This window comes from Bubalus kerabau, chromosome 4, assembly GCF_029407905.1.
Source record: "Bubalus kerabau isolate K-KA32 ecotype Philippines breed swamp buffalo chromosome 4, PCC_UOA_SB_1v2, whole genome shotgun sequence".
In the NCBI taxonomy this organism is placed as follows: Eukaryota; Metazoa; Chordata; class Mammalia; order Artiodactyla; family Bovidae; genus Bubalus; species Bubalus kerabau.
In genome coordinates, this window is record NC_073627.1 from 16,106,734 (window position 1) to 16,133,651 (window position 26,918).

Genomic DNA, 26,918 nt, shown 5'->3' on the forward strand with positions numbered 1-26,918 from the left:
GGTGATTGAACAGTGCGGCCACTGATTAACAGACTCAGGTCCTCAAGGTCTTGAGCGGCAGAGCTTTATTTGAGGGATCCACACAAAGGACGTCCGCCTCACTTCCATAGTTTCTTTATGGACATGTTTTTCTCACTGTCCTTTTGCATGACCTGGAGAGAGAGCGCATTTGAATTAGAGACCCAGTGAACACGTGCCCAACCCCACTGCTCCAGAGCCACCACCAGCAAAGGCAGAAAGGTGTGGCCCTGTACCTTAGCCACTGCCATCTCAAAGTCCTCCTGCGTGACGTGGACGCGGCGCTCCCGCAGCGCGTACATGCCAGCCTCGGTGCACACGCCCTGAGCAGGGAAGAAGGCGGCGCTGCCATTGTGCCCTGAACCCAGTGCTTCCTGCCTCTGCCCCCTTTCCCTTGGGCACTCCTGTTACCTTCACTTCAGCCCCTGACGCTCCTGGCATGAGCTCAGCAATTTTTCTCAGGTTGATCCCCCGGGTCAGGTTCATTTTCCGAGAATGGATCTTCAAAATGTCCAGCCGGGCCTAGCGATGGGAGGGGAAAAGCCTGAGCCCAGGGCCTACCACCACAGCTGGGGCCGCTGCCAATGCTGCTTATTACAAACCTCCTCGTTGGGGGGTGGGAATTCAATTTTTCTGTCTATGCGCCCTGGGCGGAGCAGCGCCGAGTCTAGGATGTCAATCCTATTGGTTGCCATGATAACCTGAGTGGACAAAGCAGGTGGCGTCAGCTAAGCCCTTCCTAAGGCAGGCTGCACCTCACCCAGGGCCTTCCCTTGGTCCTTCCCCCAGCCGACCCCACCGTACCTTGATATTCTTGGTGGCCTCAAAGCCATCCAGCTGGTTGAGCAGCTCCAGCATAGTGCGCTGGACTTCACTGTCCCCTCCAGAGCCCCCCTCCAGCCTCGAGGAGCCAATGGAGTCAATTTCATCCATGAAGATGATAGATGGAGCGTGTTCTCGGGCCATGACAAACAGCTCCCTCACCATCCGCGCCCCTGTGCGGAGACCAAGTCAAGTGTCAACGAGCTAACAAGTTCTGCCCCCTCCCCACCTTAGTTTCATGTTTCTGACCACAGTTACCTTCCCCGATGAATTTCTGTACCAATTCAGAGCCAGAGACACGAATGAAGGTGCAGTCTGTATGATGTGCCACAGCCCGGGCCAGCAGCGTCTTCCCCGTGCCTGGAGGTCCGTACAACAGTACCCCCTAGAGAGCAAGGGTGGGGCTCAGGGAAGGAAGCTGGCCCCCATGTTTCATTCAAGGAACATTTATTGAGTGTTTGCACTGTGCCAGATTCCACGTTAGACGCTAGAGATAAAGAAGTGAACATCAAAGTCCTTTCTGGAGCTTAAACCCAAACCATTCGATGGCCTGGTAGCGTCTCTTCCCCCAGCCCCTGGCTGAGCAGGACCAGTGGAAGCAAGCTCCAGTCTACCTGGGTGGGGCAGGTATACAGTAGCAGCACGGCCCTCGCACAGAAGCCCTGCTCACCTTGGGCTGTGCGATGCCCAGCGCTTCAAACAGCTCAGGATGCTTCACAGGCAGCTCAATCACTTCTTTGATCTCCTTGATCTGTTTGTCCAGTCCACCAATCATCTCGTAAGTTGAGTCTGGCACCTTCTCCACCATCATCAGGGACACCAGCGGGTCCACCTTGTTAGGCAGGATCTTGTGCAGAGTGTAGCTATCATTTCTGAGGGCCACCCGGCAATTGGGTGTCACCTGGGCAAGGGACAAAGGTTCAGGAAGTGGTGTGGTGAGAGCTGACCCCCACCTCCCACCTCCCGGGCTGCACTCACATCATTGATGTCGATGTTCTTGTCCACGTCGACGACAAACTTGCCCTCCGGATGTACCTACAGAAACAAGGGCGCATGACCGTCCCTAACAGTTACCAAATCACTAACCTCACCCAGAAGACCCATGAGTCTTACACTAAGGGGAGAACAATGTCCTCACGGCGCACAAAGGTACTGGAATGCAGAGGCAGGTGGCTGGTGCCGGGTCCTGCTGCCTTTACCTTGACTAGCACTTTTTTCTTATCCATGGCCCGGACTACTTCCCCCACGTAGGAGCCCTGTTCCTGCAGCAGCTGTAGCTCCTCCCGCAGCAGGCGAACTAGATGGGAAGCAGACACCATGATTAATCAGAAGTTTTGAAGGAAGGACTCAAAAAGAAAGTCTAGAATTCACGAGTTTAAGGAGATTACAATGCAACTCAAGAGAGAGATGAAGTAGTGGGCACTTAGGTGAAGACTCGCTTCAAGAAGACTGAACACTCAGACCTCACACCAGTTGCCTCCATGCAGCCCTCCCATCTTTCCCTCCTCACCTTTTGCATTAAGCTCATTCCTCTGTGCCTGTAGCCTCCGGAGATTTTGGCTCTTATCATTCACAATCAGCTATTGGAGAACAAGAAGCAAAGGGTGGAAAACAGGAGGAGGTTAAAATCTTGGCCAAGACCCTCATAGGCTGATATGAGCTGAGTGAGGAAAGCACAGGGCACCTGCATTCCCCATTCAGATTCTCCAATATGACTTCAACCTTGACCCTGTCCTCCAAAAGGGCCTCTGGAGCGCAGGACAACCATGGGGGCAGGGCGGGGAGAGCTGCTTGTCTAATACTGGTCTAGGAATAACAAACCCTAATGGAGACAAGGTAACAGCTGATTAACATAGTTTCTCAGAGTGGGAACTTGGGTATTGAGGGAAGATTTCTGAGTCAGAATGCTAAGTTCCAGCCCCACTGCTGGCAATCATCAGCTGAGTAAAGCCAATGAAAACCATGAGAAAGGTCTAGATCTGTTACCAAACCTCAAGTGGGTATAGCACCCCTATCCTGGCTCTTTTTAGGATTAACATAAGGAACAAAAGAAAACACACATTGTTGTTCAGTCGCTAACTCGTGTCTGACTCTTTGTGACCCCATCGACTGTAGCACACCAGACTTTCCTGTCCTTCACTATCTCCTGGAGTTTCCTCAAATTCATGTCTACTGAGTCAGTGATACTATCCAACCATCTCATCCTCTGTCGCCTCCTTCTCTTGCCCTCAGTCTTTCCCAACATCAGGGTCTTTTCCGATGAGTTGACTCTTCACGTTGGGTCACCAAAGTATTAGAGCTTCAGCATCAGTCCTTCCAGTGAATATTCAGGGTTGATTTCCTTTAGGATTGACTGGTTTGATCTCCGTGCAGTCCAAGGGACTCTCAAGTTTTCCCCAGCACCACAATTCAACAGCATGAATTCTTCAGTGCTCAGCTTTATGGTTCAACTCTCAAATCCGTACATAACTACTGGAAAAACTACAGCTTTGACTATATGGACCTTTGTCACACAGGTAAAGCATTTCAAAAATGACAAACCAAATATGATACCCACAAATGTACCTGAAGTTCAGAATTTTCCCTTGCGGCGCGCCTCCATCCAATTTACGTTATTTTTCTTATTCCTGTGGTCCTTGCTGCTTCTCTAGGCTAGAGCACTGGGCTCTTCAGTTTCATTTCATTCAGTCCCATGGAATCAGCATTTTCCAGACTCCTCAATTCTTTCTTCTCTCTGCCCCAACCCTTCTCTGATAAATGTCATTTCCTGACTTTATGTCTTCTCTTCACAAGAAACCGTTTCATTCGGGTTTTAAAAGGAACGACTTTTGGCTAAGGGGTACTTTTATGTTAAAATTTGACTCTTGAAGATGTGTAAAAAATGTGAATATTAATTATATTCAAAAAGGTGGGATTTGAGGGGAACACGAGACAGTTAATTTCATATATTTTATACTATTAACTTGTTATCAATACTACTTTTTCCACTGCGCCGCAGTAGAATTACATGGATTTGTAGAGATCCGCTCATCCCCCTTCTAGCTCCCTCTGGACCTTTGAAGTCAGTTCTCACCTGGAGTTCTTCAATCTTGGACAGATAATATTGGCGGAGTCCACTGCCTGCTTTCCCCTCTTCCAGCTCCATCTGAGAACACAGGGTAATTATTAACCAAAAGGCTAAACATCCAGGGGATAAAGCTACTTCCACGTTGATTTCGGAGATTTAAGGTTTGTGTTCTCGTCCCTCACTCCATCTCTTCACAACCATTTCCTTAAGACTAAACTAAAACAGAAGGAGAATGCCGCCTACCTCTTAAGACTTTCAGGAGAATCAAGAAACAGCGCACCCGGAACGCTACACAATCCCGAGATGTTATTTGTACAGGCGCAGCCAGCAGGAAGCACGAGGCCCCCGACTCCCGCAAGAGTGGGTTCCCGCTCCCACTGCTCTCACCACTCCTCCTCACTCAATCGGCTTCCACCCGGTCTTCCACTCCCGGCCTCACCGTGACCCGCCGCGGGCGGCGCTGACACAGCAGATCCGGTCCCAGGCAAGGCCCAGTCTAGATTGGCCCACCCACCCCGGGCTCCCCCGACCCGCTGGCACCGGCCGGCTGCCCACCTCGGATCGCACCTGCTTCGCATCCAGCCCCGGTCCCCGCCCGGCCGCCGCCGCCATACCTGCTCTGGTCCGTCAAGCGCCATCTTCCCTCGTCCGCGGAGACCGCCGGCATCAGAGCCGCTTTGGCGCGCAGGCGCAAAGCCGGCGCTCGCTAGGGTGGGGGGTACCAAAGACTCGGGAAGAGAACAGTTCCGGGTCAATGGGCGGGGTGTGAGGACGGAAGGTAACAAATAACAAGGGCCATGAGGGGAGGGACGGGGGTACGCGAGGTCAGGATCTTTGGTGTAAAAGGCACAGAACTCCTAAAGTTACTCTCTAGAAATTCGGTTTTGGCGCCATTTCTCTTGGTGCCAGCTTCCAACATGTAAAACCTGGGGAAGAATTACAGAGAATAAGATTTGTGGCCACGCTCTAAATGGCGGAAAACTTGGAGCCGGGACGCGAGGGACGCAAGCGGAAGCGGAAGTACGTATGCTGCCCACATGTGCCGCTCCAGGGTGGAGAAAACGGTGCTGGTTGCCGATGAGTAGTGTCTCCGCGACGGCGAGTGGAAAACGGAAAGCGGAATCTAGTGCTCCGGGAAGAGACGTTCCAACTTCTGCTTTCTCTCTCGATTGAGTGGTGCCTCCACGTTACACCATGGGCAAAAAGAGCAAAGTCGGAAAGAGCCGGCGGGACAAGTTCTATCACTTGGCGAAGGAGACCGGTGAGTCAGGGTTCGTGCTGTCAGAGCAGGCGAGCCACCGACCTCGGTCGGTTCGCCCCGCTTTCCGAATATTGAGTTTCTTTTCCGCAGAAGGGGTAGTGGGTCGGGAGGCCGCAGAAATCCCGTTGGGAAAGCGCTTCGCGGACCTTGTTACAGTATTTTGTCGCCGCCTCCAGGTTACCGGTCCCGCTCTGCTTTCAAGCTGATCCAGCTGAATCGCCGCTTTCAATTTCTGCAAAAAGCCCGAGCATTGCTGGACCTGTGCGCTGCACCGGGTGGATGGTGGGTAACACCTGGCACCTGACGCTCCTTATGGAAACTTTCTGGGTTCCAGCCTTGGATGACTGAGAATTGCGTTGAGGGGCGGGAGGGATACAGTAATACCAGCCTCAAATTTCTGTACACCCCAGAACTGTAAGCTTCAGGAGGGAAGATTTAGAACGTGTACATACGTTTGACTGGTACTGACCAGGGTTCTTCAGTTCCATTCAGTTGCTCAGTCGTGTCCAACTCTTTGCGACCCCATGGACTTCTGCACACCTGGCCTCCCTGGCCTCCCTGTCCATCACCACCTCCTGGAGCTTGCTCAGACTCATGTCCATCGAGTTGGTGATGCCGTCCAACTATCTCATCTTCTGTCATCCCCTTCTGCCTTCAATCTTTCCCAGACCAGGGTTCTTTGCCTTCCCCAATCAGTAGAAATTGATTAGGGGCCAGACAGGAAATTCAGGCAAAGCTTTATTGGGGCCCCTGCTGCAGCAGGAGGGCATGAGAACGAGTAACACGTTCCCTTGGTTGCTAGCTCCCTGAGGGGTATGAGCTGATTCTCTATATGGGGTGAGGGTTGCTGTGTATCTAGGAGCCCAGCCTTAGGAGAGTGGCTTAGGTGGTTTAGCTCACCCCTTTGGTGATGGTGAGTGTCGGGGGCAAGTGCAGGACCCTGCTTTTGCTCCTAGCTCTTCATAAGTGGCAGTGGATTTGTTTGTTTTTTGTCTTTTGTATCTTGTCCAAAATTTACCCCAGCTGGGCATGCATACAGTTATTTTTAGTCACTTGTGGTTTGTATTTTATTACTTGAGGAGTTGTTTGTTCAACTGCAAACACTGCAGCAAAAGGTCCCAGGTCCCAGAGACTTCCCAACACTAGGGGTGGGAGATCAGATTGTCAAGGGAGAGAGAGAGGTGGTCGAGGGTATTTTAATCTTTACATCTCTTTTATAGGCTGCAAGTGGCTGCCAAGTTTATGCCTGTATCCAGCCTTATTGTGGGTGAGTAACCGGTGGCTCTCTTAGGTGTTCCAGGGGGTGGGAGAGTGAGACACTATGGTTCTGCATTTCCTTCCTCCCTGCTTGAGGCAGCCTTTTGGAATCCTCTGCCCTCTTTTCTTCCAGGAGTGGATCTGGTCCCAATCAAGCCTCTTCCCAATGTGGTGACCCTCCAGGAGGACATCACAACAGAACGCTGTAGGCAGGTAATAGGAACCTTCTTTGTCCCATCCTTTTTATAAGTAGACATTTGCATCCATCCCTCTTCCCACCCTGATCCCCTGAAGGCACGTTTTTCCTGTTTACCATGCCCTAAGCAGTGCCCACACATTATCTCTGTGACAAGGCCCGAAAGACACTGTGTCCATCCAGCATGTTTATTCACGAAAGAAGTCTTTGGAGTTAGAGGAAGTGCAGAGATTTCCATGAAATCCTTTCCAGCGGGTTTTGTATAGACTAAGCTCCACGAGGACAGATAGGTTTGCTTATCGTTGTATCCCCTGTCCACGGCACAGGAATTGGCCTGTGGTGGGCACTCAACAAATGATTGGGTGGACAGATGGCTGAACCAGTGATTCTGTTCACAGCCATGTCTGTATTTCAGTTACAATAATCTCTTCCTTCTCTGTAGGCCCTGAGGAAGGAGCTGAAAACCTGGAAGGTTGATGTTGTGCTCAATGATGGGGCCCCCAACGTTGGAGCTAGCTGGGCCCATGATGCTTACTCACAAGGTGCCGGGGTCAGAGGACATGGAGATAAGGGTGGAGGCGGGCATGCCCTCTCAGGCTGCAGAGGTCCTCAGCTTACCATCTCTGTCCCACAGCCCATTTGACGCTGATGGCTCTGCGTTTGGCTTGTGACTTTCTGGGCCGTGGTGGCTGCTTCATCACAAAGGTTTTCCGTTCCCGTGACTATCAGCCCTTACTGTGGATCTTCCAGCAGCTCTTCCGCCGTGTCCAGGCCACCAAGCCCCAAGCCTCTCGTCATGAATCTGCGGAGATCTTTGTAGTCTGCCAAGGTGGGTGTAACTTCATTTGTTCTCTTGATTCGGTCTCCTACCTACCAAAGCACACTTGCTCATGAATCCTATTATCTTAGGTTTCCTGGCTCCTGACAAGGTTGACAGTAAATTCTTTGACCCCAAGTTTGCATTCAAGGAAGTTGAAGTTCAGGCCAAGACTGTTACAGAATTGGTGACTAAGAAGAAGCCAAAGGTGTGTTAAGGGAGTGGGCCCACTCTCAGGTCATGGAACTTGGAGGAGGCTGGGCCTGGTGGGTCCTACAGACAGCCCAGAAGGGACTGACTGCTCAACCTTCATTATTTCCCTTCTTAAGGCTGAAGGCTACGCTGAGGGCGACCTTACTCTCTATCACCGAACCTCCGTCACTGACTTCCTCCGAGCTGCCAACCCTGTTGACTTCCTCTCCAAAGCCAGTGAAGTGAGTCCCCAGACTTGAGAGCTGTGGGGGAGCCCCAGAAACAGAGCCTGAGCATCTCCCTATTCCTCTCCCCCCAAAACAGATCTCACTAGACGACGAAGAGCTGGCACAGCATCCAGCCACCACTGAGGACATTCGGGTGTGCTGTCAGGACATCAAAGTGCTGGGGCGCAAGGAGCTCAGGTTCGTGCTGGGGATGGGCGGAAGTTCTGGGAGCCCCGAGGGCAGCGGGGAGGCCTGGGAGGGACATGACGCTGGATCTTGGGGAACAGGATGCTGCTGTGCTGGAGATGCGGGGTTGGGGCCTGAGTCCTCGGACTTATGTGGCTCACACGTGAGGTTTGGGGTATGGACCTAAACCAGGAGGAGGTTGGGACGGCGACAGTAGGGTCAGGAATGGTATTTCTGGGGCAGGTCGCTACTGAACTGGAGAACGAAGCTTCGGCGATACGTGGCCAAGAAGCTGAAGGAGCAAGCAAAGGCACTGGACATCAGGTGAGGAGGGAGTTAAGCCAGGGCAGGTGCTGAGCAGGTGTTGGCGGGAGGCATCTGTGGAGATAATCAGCTCCTGGGACACTTGTGTCAGCCTCAGCTCCGGGGAGGAAGAGGAAGGAGAGGAGGAGGAGGCCGCAGCCGGGACTGGGCCACAGCCATCTCAGGAGGAGGAGGAGGAGGAGCAGCTGAACCGGACTCTGGCAGAGATGAAGGCCCAGGAGGTGGCAGAATTAAAGAGGTGAGGGGAGCTGGGGGACCACCACGCCTGAGTCCCTTGGTGGGTGAAGATCCGGGAGAGTGTGAAGGCCTGGCTGGGGAATCTCCAGAGCTGGGCAGCTGTAACTCTTCAACCCGGCCCCTCAGGAAGAAGAAGAAGCTGCTGCGTGAGCAGAGGAAGCAGCGGGAGCGCGTGGAGCTGAAGATGGATCTTCCCGGGGTTTCCATCGCAGACGAGGGGGAGACTGGCATGTTCTCCCTGCGTACCATCCGGGGTCACCAGGTGAGGTGGGGTGGGGCCCACGCAGGAGATGGCAGGACCTGCGTGGGTGTTGAGAGGTGGGCGCCCTGGAGGCCTTTGGTTCGGTATGCTGAATGGCTCGTGGCTGCTGTCTTCGCCCATAAATGACTTGGTGAGGGGAGGCTGGGAAAAAACAAGAGCCTTGTATTTCAAAGACCAGGAGGAGACGTAAACCTAAAATAATGGTAGAGTAGGAAGCTTTGTGATGCTAAAGCTGAAACTCAATACTTTGGTCACCTCATGCGAAGAGTTGACTCATTGGAAAAGACTCTGATGCTGGGAGGGATTGGGGGCAGGAGGAGAAGGGGACGACAGAAGATGAGATGGCTGGATGGCATCACTGACTCAATGGACGTGAGTCTGAGTGAACTCCAGGAGTTGGTGATGGACAGGGAGGCTTGGTGTGCTGCAATTCGTGGGGTCGCAAAGAGTTGGACACGACTGAGCGACTGAACTGAACTGAGGAAGCTTTGTGAGTGTGATGTAGATTTATTTATCCTTGTAGAACTAGAGTATCAGAACCACAAGGCTTTCGTTGCCAGATTAGGTGATAGGTGATGCAGCCAGGGTTCCTGGGTTTCCAGTGCATATGCTGGGGGGTCTGCCTCGGGGAGGCGGGCACAGTGTTGCTCAGTTCATTGAGACCAAGTCAGCACCTGGCTGCACTGGGCTGTTGGACGGTGCTTTCTGCTGAATGCTAGAGAGCCTGCTTTTCCTGGTAAAAGCAGCATCACAAATAAAATGAGCTTCTGTGGCTCTTGTGTGGAAAGGTAACAGCTGGGTCACATCGTACCGGAGCCAGAGAGCATGCTGGTCCTGGAGCAGACCACGCCTTTCGCATGCTTTGCCTCTCTCCTCATCTGTAAAAGATATTAACAGAAACCACCTACTAGGGTGCTAGGAAGGAATAAACAAAGATGGTTAGGTGTGATTCCTGGTGTGTAAGTCAGGAAACAGTAGCTGTCTTTGCCATGAGAACAGATTTTGGAGTTGACAAGTGGTTTATAAGTGAAACAGTTCTTACCGTTAGATGTATGTTGCTGGACTCCTTTATTCAATGGAAACAACAGTTGTAGATATTCTCCAGTGATAAGGTGCCTTCTGAGTATTTTGAAAACCAGTGATTTTAAAACATTTTAAAGTTTGACACCAGTTAGGCCATGGGGTGCTTTTCCATAAACCTGTTCCTTCCAGTAATTGAAGAAGAGAACGCTGAGTGACGTGGCCTAGGATGGGGTGTTTTAAAGTTAGCCCCGTCACCTCCCTGTCTATAAAAGGAGGTAATGTACTTGCCACAGTGTTTTTTCTAACGTTGCTGAGACTAAGATGGTGAACTGGGAGGGCTACAGCAGTGTGTTCCTTGTCATGCCCTTGACCTCTGTTTCCGTCGCTCCTCAGTTGTTAGAGGAGGTAACACAGGGGGACATGAGTGCTGCAGACACGTTTTTGTCTGACCTGCCACGAGATGACATCTATATATCAGATGGTGAGGATGACGACGACGCATCTCTGGATAGTGACCTGGATCCAGAGGAGCTGGCAGGAGTCAAAGAACCTCAGAGTCTAAAGGACCGAAAGTGGTAAGGAGTGTGTGTGTGTGTGTGTGTGTGTGTGTGTGTGTGTGGAGTGTGTGTGGAGTGTGTGTGTGTATGGAGTGTGTGTGTGTGTGTGTGTGTGGAGTGTGTGTGTGTGTGTGTGGTGTGTGTGTGTGTGTGTGTGTCTGCGGAGGTGTCTACAGGGCACCCTCAGCTCAAGTCCCCAGTGGGAGTGGGGGGCAGCAAGCCCTCCAGGGCACTGACACACCCGCTGACCTTGGGGCTACAGTGTACGATTTGCTGAAGCGGAAGACGATAAAGAGGAAGAAGAAGAGAATCCACTGTTGGTACCATTGGAGGAAAAGGCGGTGCTGCAGGAAGAACAGGCCAGCCTGTGGTTCTCCAAGGTAAGCAGAGGCTAGGGGCCGAGACAGACCAGGGCTGGCGTTCCCTGGGAGAGAGGGGGTGCCTGACGACTCCCCCATCGCAGGACGGCTTCAGTGGGATTGAGGACGACGCCGACGAGGCCCTGGAGATCAGTCAGGCCCAGCTGTTGTTTGAGAGCCGTCGCAAGGGGCAGCAGCCGCCGCCACCTTCCAATGAGACCAAAAGCAGGCCTCCCCCGTGCCAGGGTGAGGCCGCTAAGGAGGTGGGGGCTCCTAAGGGGTCAGAGGTCGCCCCTGGGCCTGGAGAGGAGGAGCGCGATGGCAGCTCCGACAGAGAGAGCAGCAGCGAGGACGAGGAGAGGTGAGTGGTGGCGGCTGACGGGAGGGCTCAAGGAGCAGCAGTGGTTCTGGCCCATCGTCTGAGAGCTGGAGATGGAGAGCTAAATACAGATGGTTCTGGTTTAAGTGATCTGCAGTGCAGCCTGAGGGCAAGGTTTCTGGAAGTTCCCCAGGCAGTTTTAATTAAGAACTAGGGTTGGGTCTGGGTGGCGTGGGGTACAGTGGGACATGGGTGCATGTCCTTCCCCTCTTGCACAGCTGGAAATCACAGCGTGGGCAGAAGCGAGGCCGTGGGCCTAAGTCAGAGGACGACGATGGGTTTGAGGTGGTGCCTATCGAGGACCCCGGTGAGAGCTCGGCACTGAGTGGGAGGGAAGGCCACCGGAGGTGTGGGTGTTGGGGCGGAGCTGTGATCTCTGCTTCCCTCCCTAGTGAAGCGTCGGATCCTGGACCCTGAAGGCCTTGCTCTAGGTGCACTTATTGCTTCTTCCAAAAAAGCCAAGAGGGACCTCATAGACGACTCCTTCAGCCGGTGAGGGGCCAGAAGTCATGAGAATCGACCTGGGCAGGGCGTGGCAGGGATGGTTTCTGTGAAAGCCTGATCTGGTGTTCTTTCCACCTAGGTACACGTTCAATGAGGATGAGGGGGAGCTTCCAGACTGGTTTGTGCAGGAGGAAAAGCAGCACAGGATACGACAGTTGCCTGTCGATAAGAAGGAAGTGGAACACTACCGGAAACGCTGGCGGGAAATCAATGCACGGCCCATCAAGAAAGTGGCTGAGGCCAAGGCCAGAAAGAAACGGAGGGTGAGCTTGGGGCTACCTGAGATGCTGGGTGGGCTGGGCTGGGCAGGGGTAGGAGAAGAGGCTGGCCTGACTGTGAGGTCCCCCGACAGATGCTCAAGAAGCTGGAGCAGACTAAGAAGAAGGCAGAAGCTGTGGTTAACACGGTGGACATCTCAGAACGGGAGAAAGTGGCACAGCTTCGAAGGTGAGGGGCCAGGGGTCACCCACAAAGGTACACGGAATCAGGGAGCAGCAGGAAGCCTCTAACCTGTGTATTCCGCTTACAGTCTCTACAAGAAAGCCGGGCTTGGAAAAGAGAAACGCCAGGTCACCTATGTTGTAGCCAAAAAAGGTGTGGGCCGCAAAGTGCGCCGGCCAGCTGGGATCAGAGGTCACTTCAAGGTGGTGGATTCGAGGATGAAGAAGGACCAAAGAGCACAGCAGAGGAAGGAGCAGAAGAAAAAGCACAAGCGGAAGTGAGCGGGGCCACTAGGGCCTCTGAGGGACTGTGAGGATGAGGAGGGGTTCAGTGCCCCTTCCGGCCTCCTTGGTGCCAGCCCTGCCCTTGCCTGCCTCAGTCTTTGAAAAGACAGGTTCCAGCTACCTGCACTCTAGTGGTCCTGGGCAGTGAGGGGGGCATCATACGGACTGGAAGAAAGCGCTCCCATCAAAGCCCCACTAAAAATGCTGTTGGCACTATCAGAGCCCACAACCCTTCTGTGAAGGACGTGGGGCACTGGGCAAGAAGTCTCACCACTGTTAAATCATAAGGGAAGCTCCATACCACAGTGGCGGCCACTGCAGCCTGTGCCTGGGCAAGTGGTTCTCTCGAGTCTTCCCCCGTTATCTTCTGAATAAAACCAGGATAAATGTCTGACAGTTCAGTTCCTGGGAACTTGATAGATCCAAAACACTTGGGTGTTCACACCCCTGTGCGCTGTGCTAAATCATATTTCTATGTTCCAACTCATGGTGAAGTAGAAATGACAAGCAATCCACAGGTCCCAGTAGTAAAACATTTACTAGAGCAAGCAGAAAGGAATGCACATCTTAAAGAAACCTTCACAAAGTCACAAAATTTGAAGTATGTATATTTCTTTTCCTTTTATAAACAAGATAGAACAAAAATCATCAAAATCATTTCAGCAAAAGATTTTTCTACCATTGTGGCAAGTTAAAAAAAATACAATGAAATAGAAGACACTTTAAAAGCTGTTGTTGGTTTTTTGTTTTTGTTTTTTTTTTCATTTTAAATTTAGCAACAGTTTAGGCCCAGAGCAGTCCTGTTTCCAGGATCGTCTTTACCCCTCAGCTGCAGGGACTCTGGGTCTGGCAGGCTGCTGCTTCCTGCCTCAGGGCTGGACACTAAGCTGGCTGGGAAACCTGAGCATCAACTCTCATGTAGCATCAGGCTCCTCCCCTCCCCCCACGTCCCCTGCAGAGGATTGGAAGCGCTTCCGTGCACATCCCAACACCTCCAAGGACTGATCTATACCATCAATCCAGCCTCAAATGAGGACTGCCTGGCCACAGAAAAACTTGTTGATGTTTTTAAGGTGACACTTTAGTAAAAAATATGCACTACATACAATATAAACCTAGAGTGAGTTTTGTGCCCTGTAAGGCCCCTTCTCCCAAGGTATCCTCAACTGACCCTCGTGACACCAAGAGCCAAAAGAAGCTGCCGACTCTGGCTGCTTCTAAGACGAAAGCAGCTTCCCAAGAAAATACCTGAAACGTTCCCTAGGTGAATGGGTCACGTCTCCAAACTCCAGCTGTCCACTAAGGGCCCAGGGTCCTTATACCTTGGGCCCCAACCCAGCCCTGAGACACCTAGTTACCAAATCTAAAAATAAAATTAAAGACAACTGATTTCACACTTCAGCACATACCCTCTAACTGTCCCACCGACTTTTCTTGCGCTTGGGCGGCTCGGGGACAGCAAAACCATCAGGAGTCTTATCTGTCTTGCTGTCCATCTTGTCCACCTTGGGGCTGTCCACCTTGGGGTCCATCTTGCTTTCACGATTACAACTTTCCTTCCTGCTTTCACCATTCCGACCGTCATTGGCACCCCGGCTCTCCCCGTGTCGGCCTCCGCCCCCTCCATGCCTGTTCTCTCCGTGAGGATGACCATCAGCATGACGGCGGCTATCGGTGTGACGGCTGCTGCTCTCTGGGTAGCGGTATCCATCTCCGTGGCGACCCCCGTCTCCATGGCGACCCCCATCTCCATGCCGTGGGCTATCGCCATGCCGATTGCCACTCTCTCCATGACTGTGACGACTTCCACCCCGGTTCTCAGTATATCGCTCTCTTTTCCCATTGCCACCCCCAGTCCCTTCTCGGCTGTTACTCCCTGAAGCTGTGTTGTTGACCCCCGGAGCTCCAGCAGAAGGGTAGGTCACCGGGGCACTGCTGAGGTTCCCAGGACTGCCAAAGCCTGGGATACCCTTCGTGGCACTGGCAATGGGGCTGTCAGGACTGCTGTGGCCCTGCTGGGCTGAATTAGTTGGAACTGAATTCAAGCTCCCTGCACTAGTCCATCCGCTTGCCCCAGCCGCAGAGCTTCCAGCCTTCTGGTTGCTTAAACTGGCAGCAACAAAGTGACTCTTGTACTGTGACTAAGAGAGAGACAACAGCAGCGGGTGAGACAGTAAGTTTAAGAAACCTAATGGCCCAGCTAGCTAACTGGAGGTACAGAAGGATGAGAGGTGGTTCAGGGCATAAGAGACACAGAACCAAACTTGTCTCAGCTAAAAAATGGCAATCACTCTCAACCAGATTACAAGAGCCTTGGCACCTTGATGTTTCTTAGAGCAGAGAGGGAACACTGATACTGTTGTAGGTCGAGGGCCCTGAGCGTGCCTAAAGGGGATGACCAGCAACAGGGGTTTGTCCAGCCTCTATACCTGCAGCTCTAGGTAAGCTCTAGATATTCAGAACTGAAAATGGGGGAAGGCCCTCGGGAAATCCAGCATCTAGTCTACAAGGCCAGCTACCATCTCGGGAAGATCAGGGCCCCTCACCACTGCCCCCAGTGTTTGATTTCACACCTGGAAAGCCGCTTTCATCGCCGTCAGCCGGTCTCCCATGGCTCCCGTGGAGGGCTTGTAGGCCTCATAATTGCTCATTACATTGTTGTTACTTCCTCGGTCCTAAAAAATAAACACACGCATGAGAAAGGAAGAGTAAGCAGGGAAGCCCACTGCCACAGAAGGGCCTCAATGTGCTGGAAACTCATGAGGGAGCTGAAATAGGTGTGGGATTTTATGCCTTTCAACCCATTAAATCTATTTCTGAGAACCCACCCTAACAATAAGAAATGAGGTCAGATTATGCCCAAAGCTGATCACAAGGCAGTGCAGCACATACATAACTGCTCAGGCTCTACATCCAAACCCTGAGGAGTCTGAACCTCAGCTTCAATGCTTCCCACAGTGTAACCCTGGGTGCCTCAGTGTGCCAGCTGTATTACTCTGAGTGACTGTGAAGCCTGAGTTAATGTGTGGCTGCTTGAACTGGCCGGGCACATACTACGTGCTCGGTATTACCACCATCACCTGCATGACCCATAGCAGCAGCATCACTGTGACACGGGGACAGACCACTTCACCAAGGCACCAAGTTAACTACAGTGATCCAGACACGTATTCTGACATCTTTCTTCCTTGGCTTAAGAATCAGAGTGACAAGAAAGTTATGAGAGCCAGGCAGGGGGAGCTTTTGTTATTTGGTTTGTGAGAAAAGCTAGCTCTCGTATCTGAACCAATTTCCCAGGGTGTAGTATCGTTTGTGCGTTTAGTTACAAGATACAGCTGAATTATAGAGGGACCCTCTGGCTTCAGGCCAATGCTGGAGGGCGTGTAGAAAGACCACTGGGCCCCACCTCCAGAGTCTGATTCACCAGGTCTAGGGTAGGCCATGAGACTGCATTTGCTCCGGGTCCAGGGACCACACTTGGAGAACCAATGCTAATCTACGCTGATTTCCTGAGCGCATCTAGTCAGTCAAGGACACAGTTACTTCTTTAATATAAAGTCACATTAAGAACCAGCACTGTACTGACTCAAGTCAGCAGATGACAGCGTTTTGAACTCACTGAGACTCAGGTAAATAAGAACAGTCCTAATGTCATGAAAGACGCAGGACCAGTCTGAAGGACATTGCTCTAGTCTGCACTCACCGAGTTCTCAGAGCCAAGGCCAGGCCGCTCCCGGTAGCCCAGGCCTCCTCCACCAATGTTCAGCTTTTTCCCCTTCCCTCCTTTGAAGCGGGATTTCCGAAACCAGGCATTCTGAAGCAAACACAATTCAAGGTTAAGTCACGGGAGGAAGAGGCACCCAGAGAAAGAGAACAAAGTCAAAGAGGAAACTAAAGGGGAGGGAGAATCTTTAGCCAATGTATCTGCAGCAAAGGAGGAACTGTTCACAGGAACCACAGGTTAGCTTCTTTTTGGTAGCTTAATCCGTCAGATTTGCCAGGAGCCTTTAGCTAAGGCTTCCTTTCACTGCTCCTTTCTTCCTTCAGAGCTTCCAGGAAGGGAAATGATTACAACACACTTCAAATGCAGAGCAGTTCCTCTGGGCCATTTCTAACTTCCTTGTGGAAAATGAATTTATTTTCTATTTCTCAGACAATCTATACGTAAAATCTCTGGGGGAGCTTAGAGCTTTATCTGACTATCACAAGTTACAGTCAAAAGTACTTGAAAGGCGGCAAGGTGCTGATCAGAGACGCTGATCAATCTGAGAGCACAGGAAGCCTGAAGCACAATGAGATGTAGGAAAACGCCAAAAACAAAATATATCTGGTTCAGAAACTTAGTTAGGATTGGCTCCCCAGGAGAGGGAAAGGTGGCAAGGTGATGGTCAGAGAAGCTGATCAGTCTGACAACATAGGAAGCCTGAAACACAATGAGATGTAGGAAAACACCAAAGACAATATAGTTTAGGACTGGCTCTCCAGGACAGGGAAGGAACCATCACTCTACTCTCCCCTGAAATGCCGGTCCTCTACTCCCAGGGTGGGAAGCATGGGCAGTAGTTCCACGGTACAACTGCATTACAGGTGAACAGCCCTGCAGGCTGACCTATGAATCTGAAAAACACGGAAGTCTCTACTATCAGAACATGTATCCCAAATACATTGGCAATTTGGGAACTGTATGTATCAAGATGACTCAAGATTTAATTCAGTAGAATGCCTCACTCAGTTTTGGTTAAACAACCAGTGTAGTCAAAGGTCTGAGAAGTAGTGAAATGCTTTTTTAAAAAAGACATCATACATTTTTAGCCACCATCAGAAAAAACTGGGGTAAAGGGCAGTGAGGAGAATAGTAACTTTGACAGTAAAATTGCTCACAAGTGTGATATGCGGCAAGAAGGCAGAAATTTGAGGGACAGATTTTAGCACAAGAAAGGAATAGCTTTTCAACATGTATGTTGCTGAGAGAATGAGAAGGCAAATCAGATGAGTTTTAATGTCCTACAATACCAATCTATGCTTTGTAAGTGCTGCCTGCCCGACTTGATTGTTATGTTTCTAGGTTACCTGCCTCTGGCATACTGAAGCTTTTCCCTGAAGTGCGTCCAGCCACTCACCTGCATGGCCAGATCTAGGAGCTCCTTGGAAACATGCTGATTGGCTCCTTCCAAGTTCCGAACAAGGTCACCAGCAAAATTGCTGTCCTTGGGTGTCAGCAAGGTATAGGCCACGCCCTTCTCACCCGCTCGTCCTGTGCGGCCAATCCTATGAGTATGGGTGTCAATATCTCGTGCCACATCATAGTTAATGACAGTCTTAATTGAAGGGATGTCCAGACCACGGGCTGAAATAAAATACCAAATTCTTTTACTCTTTATCAGAAGTCAAAACACCAAAGTCACTCAAAATGCTTACCTCCTAAGAAGCCACATTCCTCTTATCTAAGCAAAGCACATGGTTTGATGTGCTGAGATATAGGTACGTGAGCCACCCTTCTAAAAGGAACGCTACTATTATAGATTCTACAATGCTAGGTAAACTTAGTGTGTAGGGACACCTATTTTCTACTACCGGTAACCTGCCATGGTCTCTCTCTTGACCAGAAATACGTTGGGGGAAAAAAAAAAAATTTACAACCAACATCAAATGTGTCTTGAGGCTGAGAAGTGATCACCTTTCTGGGAGAAAATACCAAGTTTTTAAGTCTAGCTATTAAAACTCATTGGAACAAACTCAAAAATCACACTTCAAAATTTTTTTCTGATCTTGAGTGAAATATGTCAAACTACATAATCAAACTAAGATATCTACTACATTCAGGGACACAGCCTACGATGTAACTGTGTTAACAGTTTCATCCTCAAGTGTCTTCCAATTGCAGGGATTCTTTTTTTTCAGAGAGGAATATTAAGTGGGAAGTGCTACTCAGAGTTCCAGACTGTGATCACCGTGCTCTGAGCTGCTGCCTCATGGGGCATGGACAGCCAGGCCAGCAGAGTGCCTTCAATTGGCCTCTTCAGATGTTACAGGTCTACATAGCTAGACAGAGCAACCCATACAACACAGGACCCGAAGGTTACTGGGGAAACGCATACCCTACCTGCAACGTCTGTGGCCACTAGGACGGGGATGTCCTTTTTCTTAAAGTCTGAAATAACCTTGTTTCTTTCGCTCTGATCCATGTCACCATGGAGCAGGCCAAGATTATGACCCTCCTGCTTAAGGTTATTGGCCAGCTCTTCAGCATTGGCTTTCTTAGTAACAAACAGGAGGACACTCCCTGAAGAGGTAAACTCCACTAGACGCCGGGTGAGCCAGTTCCATTTACTAGGTCCAGAATGGAGAATCTCCACAATCTGAGTCACATCTTCATTTGCCTGAAAAGAAATGAAAAAGATGACGGCAACATTTGTGCCACAGGGCTCCTGAGTAAGAACCCGACACCACACTTTCCACCTGCATCTAGAAGAACCATGAACAATCCCCGTATCCTTGGGCTTTCCTTCAGCAAGTCAAGTGCAACTCAAATTTTACATCCCTTCTCAAATCACAGTGCTCTCCACCTCTCCTGATGCACCTCCTGCATTGGCAGGCGAGTTTCTTTACCAGTGTGCCACCTGGGAAGCCCTCCGCTGACATGTGTACATATACCTAAATAATCTCTAAGCCCCAATGCTCTGCAATACTTTTCGACATGCCTATTCAGATTATTCCCAATAGAGTAAGAGGTCCTAGTACAATTCATACCCACACATAGAAGGCACTCAGCAATCAAAGTGGACAATGTTTAAAAGCTAACTACACAGAACTTTTGGAGAAGGCAATGGCAACCCACTCCAGTACTCTTGCCTGGAAATTCCCATGGACAGAGGAGCCTGGTAGGCTGCAGTCCATGGGGTTGCTAGGAGTCGGACATGACTGAGCAACTTCACTTTCACTTTTCACTTTCATGCATTGGAGAAGGAAATGGCGACCCACTCCAGTATTCTTGCCTGGAGAATCCCAGGGACAGGGGAGCCTAGTGGGCTGCCGTCTATGGGGTCGCACAGAGTCGGACACGACTGAAGTGACTTAGCAGAAGCAGCACAGAACTTTACTAGCATACTAAGCATATTAAGGAATTCTCAAGGTGGCCTTATTTGATTTCCTAATCACAATTCAGAGAAATTTTCCACATAGGGCATATGTATAGGTGAGGAAAACAAAAACTTAATTCCACAGGCCTTTCAAATCTCCCCGCTCCACACTGTGCATGGCCGCCTCCCACCATCACTGAAGATGTTACTTCCATGCAAACCGACCAGCATCTTTCAGACAAGACTTGCTCTTTTTTTCCCCAAAATAAGTTTTTTAAAAAAGAAACCTTTTATTGTGGAAAAAATTTTAACATTCAAAATGAATAAAATGAACAAAATCAACTCCCATGTAACCATCACCAGACTTCAACAATTATTAACATTTTGCCAAACATATTTCACCTATTGCCCCCAACCCTTGTGCTTTTAAAGCAAATTTGAAACACGATGCCTCATCCGTAAGTGCGTAACATTTTTTCTCTCAATAGTGAGAAATGAAATCCATGTCACCAGTGTGAAAAATAACCCACTGGGACTCCATCTGCCCTGCTCAGGCTTACCTCTCCAATATCTCCCTGTACCACACGAATGGGGTCAATCAGGATGTCTCTGGCCAGTTTTTCGATCTTTTTCCGAAAAGTTGCACTGAATAAGAGAGCTAAAAAGTAAACCATGTTAAAGAAACAGTATCACTTCTTTTTTGAATACTCACTAAGCTCCTACTGACATTCACTGCTCAGTTTTTGAAAAACGAAAGCCCAGTGAAGTTTACAAATTAATTCAAGAAGGAAAAAAAATTACCATTGTTTTAATTTTACACATTTTCAGTTAAGGCAGATGTTGCTGTCAGTACGGTTCAGAAAAAGGCTCTTGATTTCAAGTCAGCAGATCTGCACTGTGTATCGCCTCTAGCCAGTGATAAAATGTTATGAACTGCGGCACGTCGTTTAATTCTCAGTCTCGGGACTATCATGTGTAAAAATGAGTGAGTTCTATCTGGTGATCTCTAAGGTCCTGTCTAGCTCAGATAAACTGTCATTATCTTCCCCTTTATGGTTCCTTACCAGTACAAACATGATTATTTTTACTGCCATAACTGAGAGTTATAAAATAAAATAAATAGGTGTTTATTCTGAGTACAAATGTGGCTTAAGGAAACTGCTTCATACGTACTCTGTCTGTCAGGACGGACATGACTTGCTATGGATCGCACCTGGTACTCTGGAAGAAGTAGAAGAATAAAATCAGTATTATAACTCTGTGTGACAGTTTGGGATACCTGGAAAATCATTTTATTAATAGCAAAAATCTTTCTATAAAGACATTATAAGAACTAAGGAAGTTCTGAACTCCCAGACCTGTCACTCAGTGTGAAACTCAGAAACACTTAGCCCAACACCTAGCTGGGTTAGGCTCAGTGGTGTTCCACTCAACAAAGACAGTTATTCAGAATTTTCACACAGCTGGTTAAGTCAAGGAAGACAGGAAAGCAAAGGCCTTGAAGGATATGGCACCTACCTCCCGAGTAACACAGACCTTGACCTCCACAATCAAAGGCAGGTGAATAAAAATAAAGCCTAGAATATTCTCCCTATATTCACAGACACTTTCAAATGTCCTCAACCCAGTTAAGCCTAACATACTTTTCCTGAAAGAACTCCTAAAAATAACTAATGTCTTAGCTCTATCTCTACGGTCCAACCCTACCCAGGAGTATTTTTAGCTTCTCACACAGAGAAAAAATTAAGTCTAGAAAGATATGGAAAAAACTAGTGTCATTAAGACAGAGACAGAAGAATCTGGTATTCAAAGCATACCAAATCCCATGTCAAACATTCGATCTGCTTCATCAAACACAAGGTAGGAGACTCTCTGAAGGTTGGTAGCTTTCTTCTTCACATGATCAATCAGTCGACCCTATGAGAGCCAGAAAATGAACAGGAAGTCAAGTCATCACAGTATCTGCTGGACACTGGTTCCAGCCTCATTCCCTATGAGGAAGCTCAAGTCCCTTAAACAAAATTAAGCAGTATTTGCACATACAACCTATGCATATCCTCCTGTATATTTTAAATAATCTCTACATTACTTATAACACACAGTGTAAATGCTACACAAAAAGTTGCCAACATATGGAAAATTCAAGTTTGCTTTCTTGACTTTTTTTCCCCTGAATATTTTCAATCCTTGGCTGGTGAATCCCACAGGGAAACCTGCCAATGTTGAGGGCTGTTTAATTAAATGTATTTACAAGAACTTTCTAGACTTCTGCTCCTGGAAAAAAAAATAACACTCCAGTTTCAGACTGCAATATACAACTAGTCTGACGGCCTTGGAATTTATGCACTACTGTGCTCAAAAGAACAGAAAATCTGAAACTTCACTGGCTTCCTCCTTTACATTAATTGTGATTTAAACTGTAGAAAAAAGGTGAAAACTATTTTGTGTGAGGCTTTGTGAAATGACCAAAGTTAAAGCCTTACTGATGGGTCTTAATGTTTAAACTACAATCTTCAAGGCAGTTTTGACCATATTCTGAACTTAGGCTCTCCATAAGCATGGATCCATTTTCCAGGACAGTGTTAAGAAAAACTGTTTGATGCAGACAGAAATTTGTAGCATATAAAGAATCTTACTAGACTGCTATTTTAGTCCAGCAACCAAAATTAAACCAAAGCCACAAGCTATCACTGCCTCAGAGTATTCTCAACCCTGCTTCACTACATTTCAGGGGAAATGCCCTCCAACAACTGACCTTTTTTCCATACCGAGAGAGGCTGATAAGCTATTTAAACCCAAGACATACTTACTGGTGTACAAACAACAATCTCTGCCCCTTCCTGAAGGGCCTTGGCCTGTTCCCACATGCTCCCTCCTCCATACACAGCCACTGATCGAAGATTGTATGCCTTCCCAAACCGCTTACACTCTGCATGGATCTACAAAGGTAACATAACGGCATATGAACAAACACTGTGACACTAACCTGTCACAGTCCAAAAAGGAGTTATGAAAAACACACAAAATGTGATGTCAATAGAAAATCAAAAGGTAGAAAATACAAACACAATTTTATTCATAAAGAAAATAAACAGGCTACCATTATCACATCTTAAGAGGCTATCTAAAATCTTGTTGTGATTATTCTTTTTCACTTCTCTTCCTGATCCTGTTACTGCCTTTCACCGAACAAAAGGCAAATCAATTGGTTCCCAAATAACTTGGTTCCCAAATCACTTGGTTATATAGAAAATACATAATATGCAATATTTTCCAGAAGTTTCCTGAGAGCACAACAATGTGAATCTACTTAATGTCACTGAACTGTACACCTAATTAGAAATGGTTAAAATAGTAAATTTTGTGTATTTCACACAATTATTAAAAAAAAAAAAACACAGTTTCCTGGTGATTCTACCCAGCTGATGAGTCCTCATTAGTTGACATATGGAAGGGGGCACTCTACATAAACCACATACCTGCTGGCAGAGCTCCCTAGTGGGACACACAATCACTGCAATTGGTCCATCACCTGGTTCCAGTTCTTTCTGGTCCATTATATGAATCAACATGGGCCAGATGAAGGCAGCGGTTTTCCCACTGCCTGTTTTGGCAATACCAATCATGTCTCTACCACTTAATGCCACAGGTACACCCTAGAGGAAAAAGAGAAGTAGTACCCACTCTAAACTTTCAATTTTAAAGATGAACTGAAGGCAACCCTGAGAAAGGGCAAATGACTAATAATGACATTTATTTCCAATGGGACAAAAATGTCCTAGGCTATGCACACTGGTTATGGAATAACAAGAAATACCTGGGGGGGGGAAAAAGAATGAAACATCTGGATTCCCATAAACTTGATTTGTAGGAAACATTATCATTGCTAAAATTAAAAAAAAAAAATTGTCCCCCCTCACCATGAAGGTACAGAATGTCTCATTCACATACTGAACTGTGTGGAAAAGAATAAAGTCCATTTATAAATGGCAAACAGAAGCTATTACTTTCAGTTATAAATGAGAAGTTTCAGGCCATGGACAAAGGAATCCTCTTAATTGACGGTGCTAAATTTCTCCACACACAAACTTCTATTCAGTTTAGGCTTAATGAACAGTTTTCTTCAGATCATATTTTCAAGACATTTATCAGAAACAAAAGAATACTTCTTAGTCCTTTAGCAACTTTTTAAAACAGGTAAAAAGTAGAATTATTAATACAGCACACTAGTGAAAGATACAAGTGGCCAGATAACAGGGCTCTGACCTGAGGACAGAGTGGGCTACATTTTTATAATCAAAGAAAAGTGATGAAGGGGAGAAGAACACCTCATGTCCTAGGTCTCAGTTGAGTTCCTAAGACAGGTCACCAAATGAGGGCCCCTGGCTTTTGCACAGGGAAGAATTCAAAAGCGAGCCATAGTGAAGTGAAAGCAGTTTATTTGGAGATTCACATTCCACGGACAGAATGTGGTCCATCTCAGAAGGTGACAGAAATCAGTAACTTAAAGAGTGGTAAAATATTCACTTTTGCTCTTTTTTTTTTTTTAATTTTTAAAGGTTTCAAAAGTTCTATCCATGTCAATACAGTCCTGTATTAAAGTGTTTTATTGCTTTGTCAGTTTAAAAAAAAAAAAGATCACAATGTCATTCCACTTCATTTTTCTTTTGCTGTATTTACTTCGGTTTGGTTCAGTTGTTCAGTCCTGCCCGACTCTTTGTGACCATGTTTACTCACCTGGCACTGTATTGGAGTGGGCTGTGTGTACTCAGACTTCCGAATCTGGTGCATAAGTTGTTCATCAAACCCAAAATGAGCAAAACTACTTCCTGGTCTAGGAGGTGCAGCACCAGAAACCTAGAGACAAAGATGACTTGCAGGAATGACTTGTACTTCAATATAAATAGCACTAGAAGGTCAACAATATTTACCTGTAGCTCTCCAGTGTTTAGTTGGAATATGAAGAAGTGAAAACCTAAGTCTATATCTAATAGCTTACAATGTGTGAAAAGGTAAAATTCAAATAATAACAGACCTAAATCTCGCATTAAAAAAACTCCAAAATAAATATTTCTGAGATAATGGTCATGTTATTTTAAATGATTACGGGCCTTGAAATCTCTTCAATCACAATTAATTTTCTCATAAAAAATAAAAAGAAGTCAGGTTCAAAAAAACTGGAAAAAGTCAATCTATTTTTTCCATGTGTATAACTATTAACCAAGTGGTAGAAAAAATAAAATTTACCCTAGAAATAGAGTGCAAATGAGCTCCAAATGCAGACACACCTATAACCCACTGGTTATACAGATACTATCTACTGGCTCCAATCTCAGTCATGCCTGGAGAGACAGTGTCCTGCTTAGCGCAGATGCAGACACTGCCAAATGTCTGAGTGTCTGAACTGTACCCAGGTGAGGAATGGGGCTCCACCTCCATGCTGACTCCAACAGTGCTAAGCTTTCAATGCTTCTGGGGCAATGCTGCTATTTCCAATCAGCGTTTCACTTAAAAGTTTTTTTTAAGGGGTACTTCTTTGAAAACAGACAAGTTATGTACACACACACACAAAACCACTCAACCACCTACCCCTCAGGAAACAAGTTCAAACATCACGTAGCAACTGGTATGGCCAAAAAGTTGTCCACACCAGAGCAGACATCATTGTACTATCCGTATGTTTCACTTAATCTCTAGCAGCACCTTAAACAAATGTGGTCAAGGTACAACCCAAAGCTTTTTAGTGGACAGTCTAAAACTATTATTCTGATATTAGTGCATGCATATTTTGTAAAGTTGTTAATTTCTTCATCTAATTAGAAAATCGTGCTGTATATAATGTGAAAAGCAAGTGCATCTTAATCTTGAAATATTTTAAGACTTCCCATATTGTTCACATCAGTTAATCTTGTCTCCTCTTTCTAAAGATGGGGACCACTTGCCTTTAGCCCACCCAAAACAGTTCTTAATTAGCACATTGCTCTCATGGCAATCAGAAACACTTACTGATTAGTTTTAAGGTCATATGACCTATTGTTCCAACACAACACACAGTTAAAAAAAAAAACTACACAAAGTTGACTGAACACATACATATAGCAACTCATGTGTATACATCAAATAAAAAAAATCCTATCCTAAAACAGCTGTAAAACTAAAACAGTAAAATCAAGACAGAGTCCAAGGGGTCTAATTATTACTCTATCAAAGACAGTTCAGGGACTTTGGGAGAAGAAATTCAAGATTATTTCAGTATGGATAAGCAATAATACTAACCCTGAACTAATTAACATTAATATGAATCTCTGCCTTACTAGCTGACTTACCCGAAGGTTGAGCTTATGCCGGAGATCTATTAGCTGCTGTGGGGTGAGGTTGGTTATCTCTTCATGTTCATTGTAAAAATTTTTCTCAAATGGTGGATAGTCAATCTGCAGGTCCAATTATTCAAAGTTAGTCTAGAATTCAAGATTCGATCCTGTAAGTTTGATTTTACTGCAAAATCACCTTTCACAAATACTATACAAGTAAAGCCATAACCAGCTAGAGAGAAAAAAGGAATTCACTTATTCATGACACAAATCCTCAAAGTATAACCAGAACTTTTTCCCATTCCTGTTTGAACAGCCTTGACGCAGACTAAGGAATCTTTAATGCCAAAGGACTCAGATATTCCACCCTGTAACATTTAAATATGCTTTCCGGTAAGCTGTTCACCTAGATCTAGGCCTCTGATAATATTTCTAAGGAGTTCCATTCTTTTTAAAAACATGGAAATGTTTTTGTTAACTTTAAAAAAATGTACTGTCAGGCATTTCCAATTCCAAAGAGGGAAGAAGTCGTTTCTGCTACTCCTTTCATAGCTTACTGTACCAAGAAAATGAAACACTAGCATATCACCACATATGAATCTGGCTAAATGATTCTCTTTCTGACATGATATGTCTACAATAAATCTATTTTTTTTTAAGGAGAACTTAAGCCTTTGATAGTGGTCAAAAATTTCATAATTCTAGATACAGCTTATAATTAATTATCGTTCTATGGTACTATCAACAAAGAGAAAGAACTAAGTTCTCCTTTAGCATTATTAACATGACCTTTTATTACGCTCCCCACAATGCTGCACCAAGCCCTTTTCTTCAGTTCTCTTATCAAAACAGAAGCTCTATGAGGGTAACAATTTTTGTCTTAACAAAAATCTACAAATATCGAAGTTTTTTTACACACACACTTTTTCTCCTTTGGCTTCCAAGCAAGAGGGGAAAAAAAAAGAAGAATGTGAAGAAAGGGTATTCTTTCTTCATTTCTGGTCTCTCCTGGCAGACTTCTCATTACATTAGGACAACTATGGGATAAACCCCAGGCAAGGATGAAGTTTGAATACTCTGTCAAGTATCTCAAATATCTTATTAGACAACTATTT

General features: G+C 47.2%; 3 protein-coding genes across 4 annotated transcripts in view; 1 reads left to right on the forward strand and 2 right to left on the reverse strand.

The window, feature by feature from the left end:
• Positions 1 to 48: 48 nt before the first annotated feature.
• Positions 49 to 4,653, reverse strand: PSMC5 (proteasome 26S subunit, ATPase 5). Of its 2 annotated transcripts, none has more exons than XM_055575544.1 (12): positions 4,522 to 4,653; positions 3,914 to 3,985; positions 2,351 to 2,420; positions 2,040 to 2,137; positions 1,819 to 1,875; positions 1,511 to 1,741; positions 1,099 to 1,225; positions 823 to 1,013; positions 621 to 719; positions 430 to 540; positions 255 to 341; positions 49 to 152 (listed from the first exon to the last, which is right to left on the reverse strand). In XM_055575544.1, the coding sequence occupies exons 1-12, from the start codon at positions 4,543 to 4,545 to the stop codon at positions 99 to 101; spliced, it is 1,221 nt and encodes a 406-aa protein (XP_055431519.1). In that variant the 5' UTR covers positions 4,546 to 4,653; the 3' UTR covers positions 49 to 98. The 2 variants fall into 2 exon arrangements, with proteins under 2 accessions (XP_055431519.1, XP_055431520.1); XM_055575545.1 differs by lacking the exon at positions 4,522 to 4,653 and adding an exon at positions 4,151 to 4,300.
• A 152-nt stretch (positions 4,654 to 4,805) lies between these two features.
• Positions 4,806 to 12,804, forward strand: FTSJ3 (FtsJ RNA 2'-O-methyltransferase 3). Its single transcript, XM_055575531.1, has 20 exons — positions 4,806 to 5,168; positions 5,345 to 5,450; positions 6,389 to 6,435; positions 6,559 to 6,638; positions 7,064 to 7,163; positions 7,256 to 7,450; positions 7,531 to 7,646; positions 7,768 to 7,872; positions 7,955 to 8,055; positions 8,287 to 8,367; positions 8,459 to 8,605; positions 8,731 to 8,866; positions 10,283 to 10,464; positions 10,709 to 10,826; positions 10,910 to 11,166; positions 11,403 to 11,491; positions 11,577 to 11,676; positions 11,768 to 11,951; positions 12,041 to 12,135; positions 12,218 to 12,804. Exons 1-20 carry the CDS (start codon positions 5,102 to 5,104, stop codon positions 12,408 to 12,410), a joined length of 2,499 nt encoding a protein of 832 aa, XP_055431506.1. The 5' UTR covers positions 4,806 to 5,101; the 3' UTR covers positions 12,411 to 12,804.
• A 128-nt stretch (positions 12,805 to 12,932) lies between these two features.
• The window catches only part of DDX42 (DEAD-box helicase 42), a 36,222-nt gene continuing 22,236 nt past the window's right edge, over positions 12,933 to 26,918 (reverse strand). Inside the window, exons 7-18 of the mRNA XM_055575530.1 lie at positions 25,819 to 25,923; positions 24,230 to 24,349; positions 22,972 to 23,148; positions 22,303 to 22,431; positions 21,310 to 21,409; positions 20,666 to 20,713; positions 20,053 to 20,150; positions 18,517 to 18,793; positions 17,534 to 17,760; positions 16,117 to 16,227; positions 14,987 to 15,088; positions 12,933 to 14,554 (exon numbers count right to left, since the gene is read on the reverse strand). Of these exons, the coding sequence (XP_055431505.1) occupies positions 13,826 to 14,554; positions 14,987 to 15,088; positions 16,117 to 16,227; positions 17,534 to 17,760; positions 18,517 to 18,793; positions 20,053 to 20,150; positions 20,666 to 20,713; positions 21,310 to 21,409; positions 22,303 to 22,431; positions 22,972 to 23,148; positions 24,230 to 24,349; positions 25,819 to 25,923 (2,223 nt within the window). The 3' untranslated portion in view covers positions 12,933 to 13,825. The remainder of the gene's footprint in view (positions 14,555 to 14,986; positions 15,089 to 16,116; positions 16,228 to 17,533; positions 17,761 to 18,516; positions 18,794 to 20,052; positions 20,151 to 20,665; positions 20,714 to 21,309; positions 21,410 to 22,302; positions 22,432 to 22,971; positions 23,149 to 24,229; positions 24,350 to 25,818; positions 25,924 to 26,918) is intronic.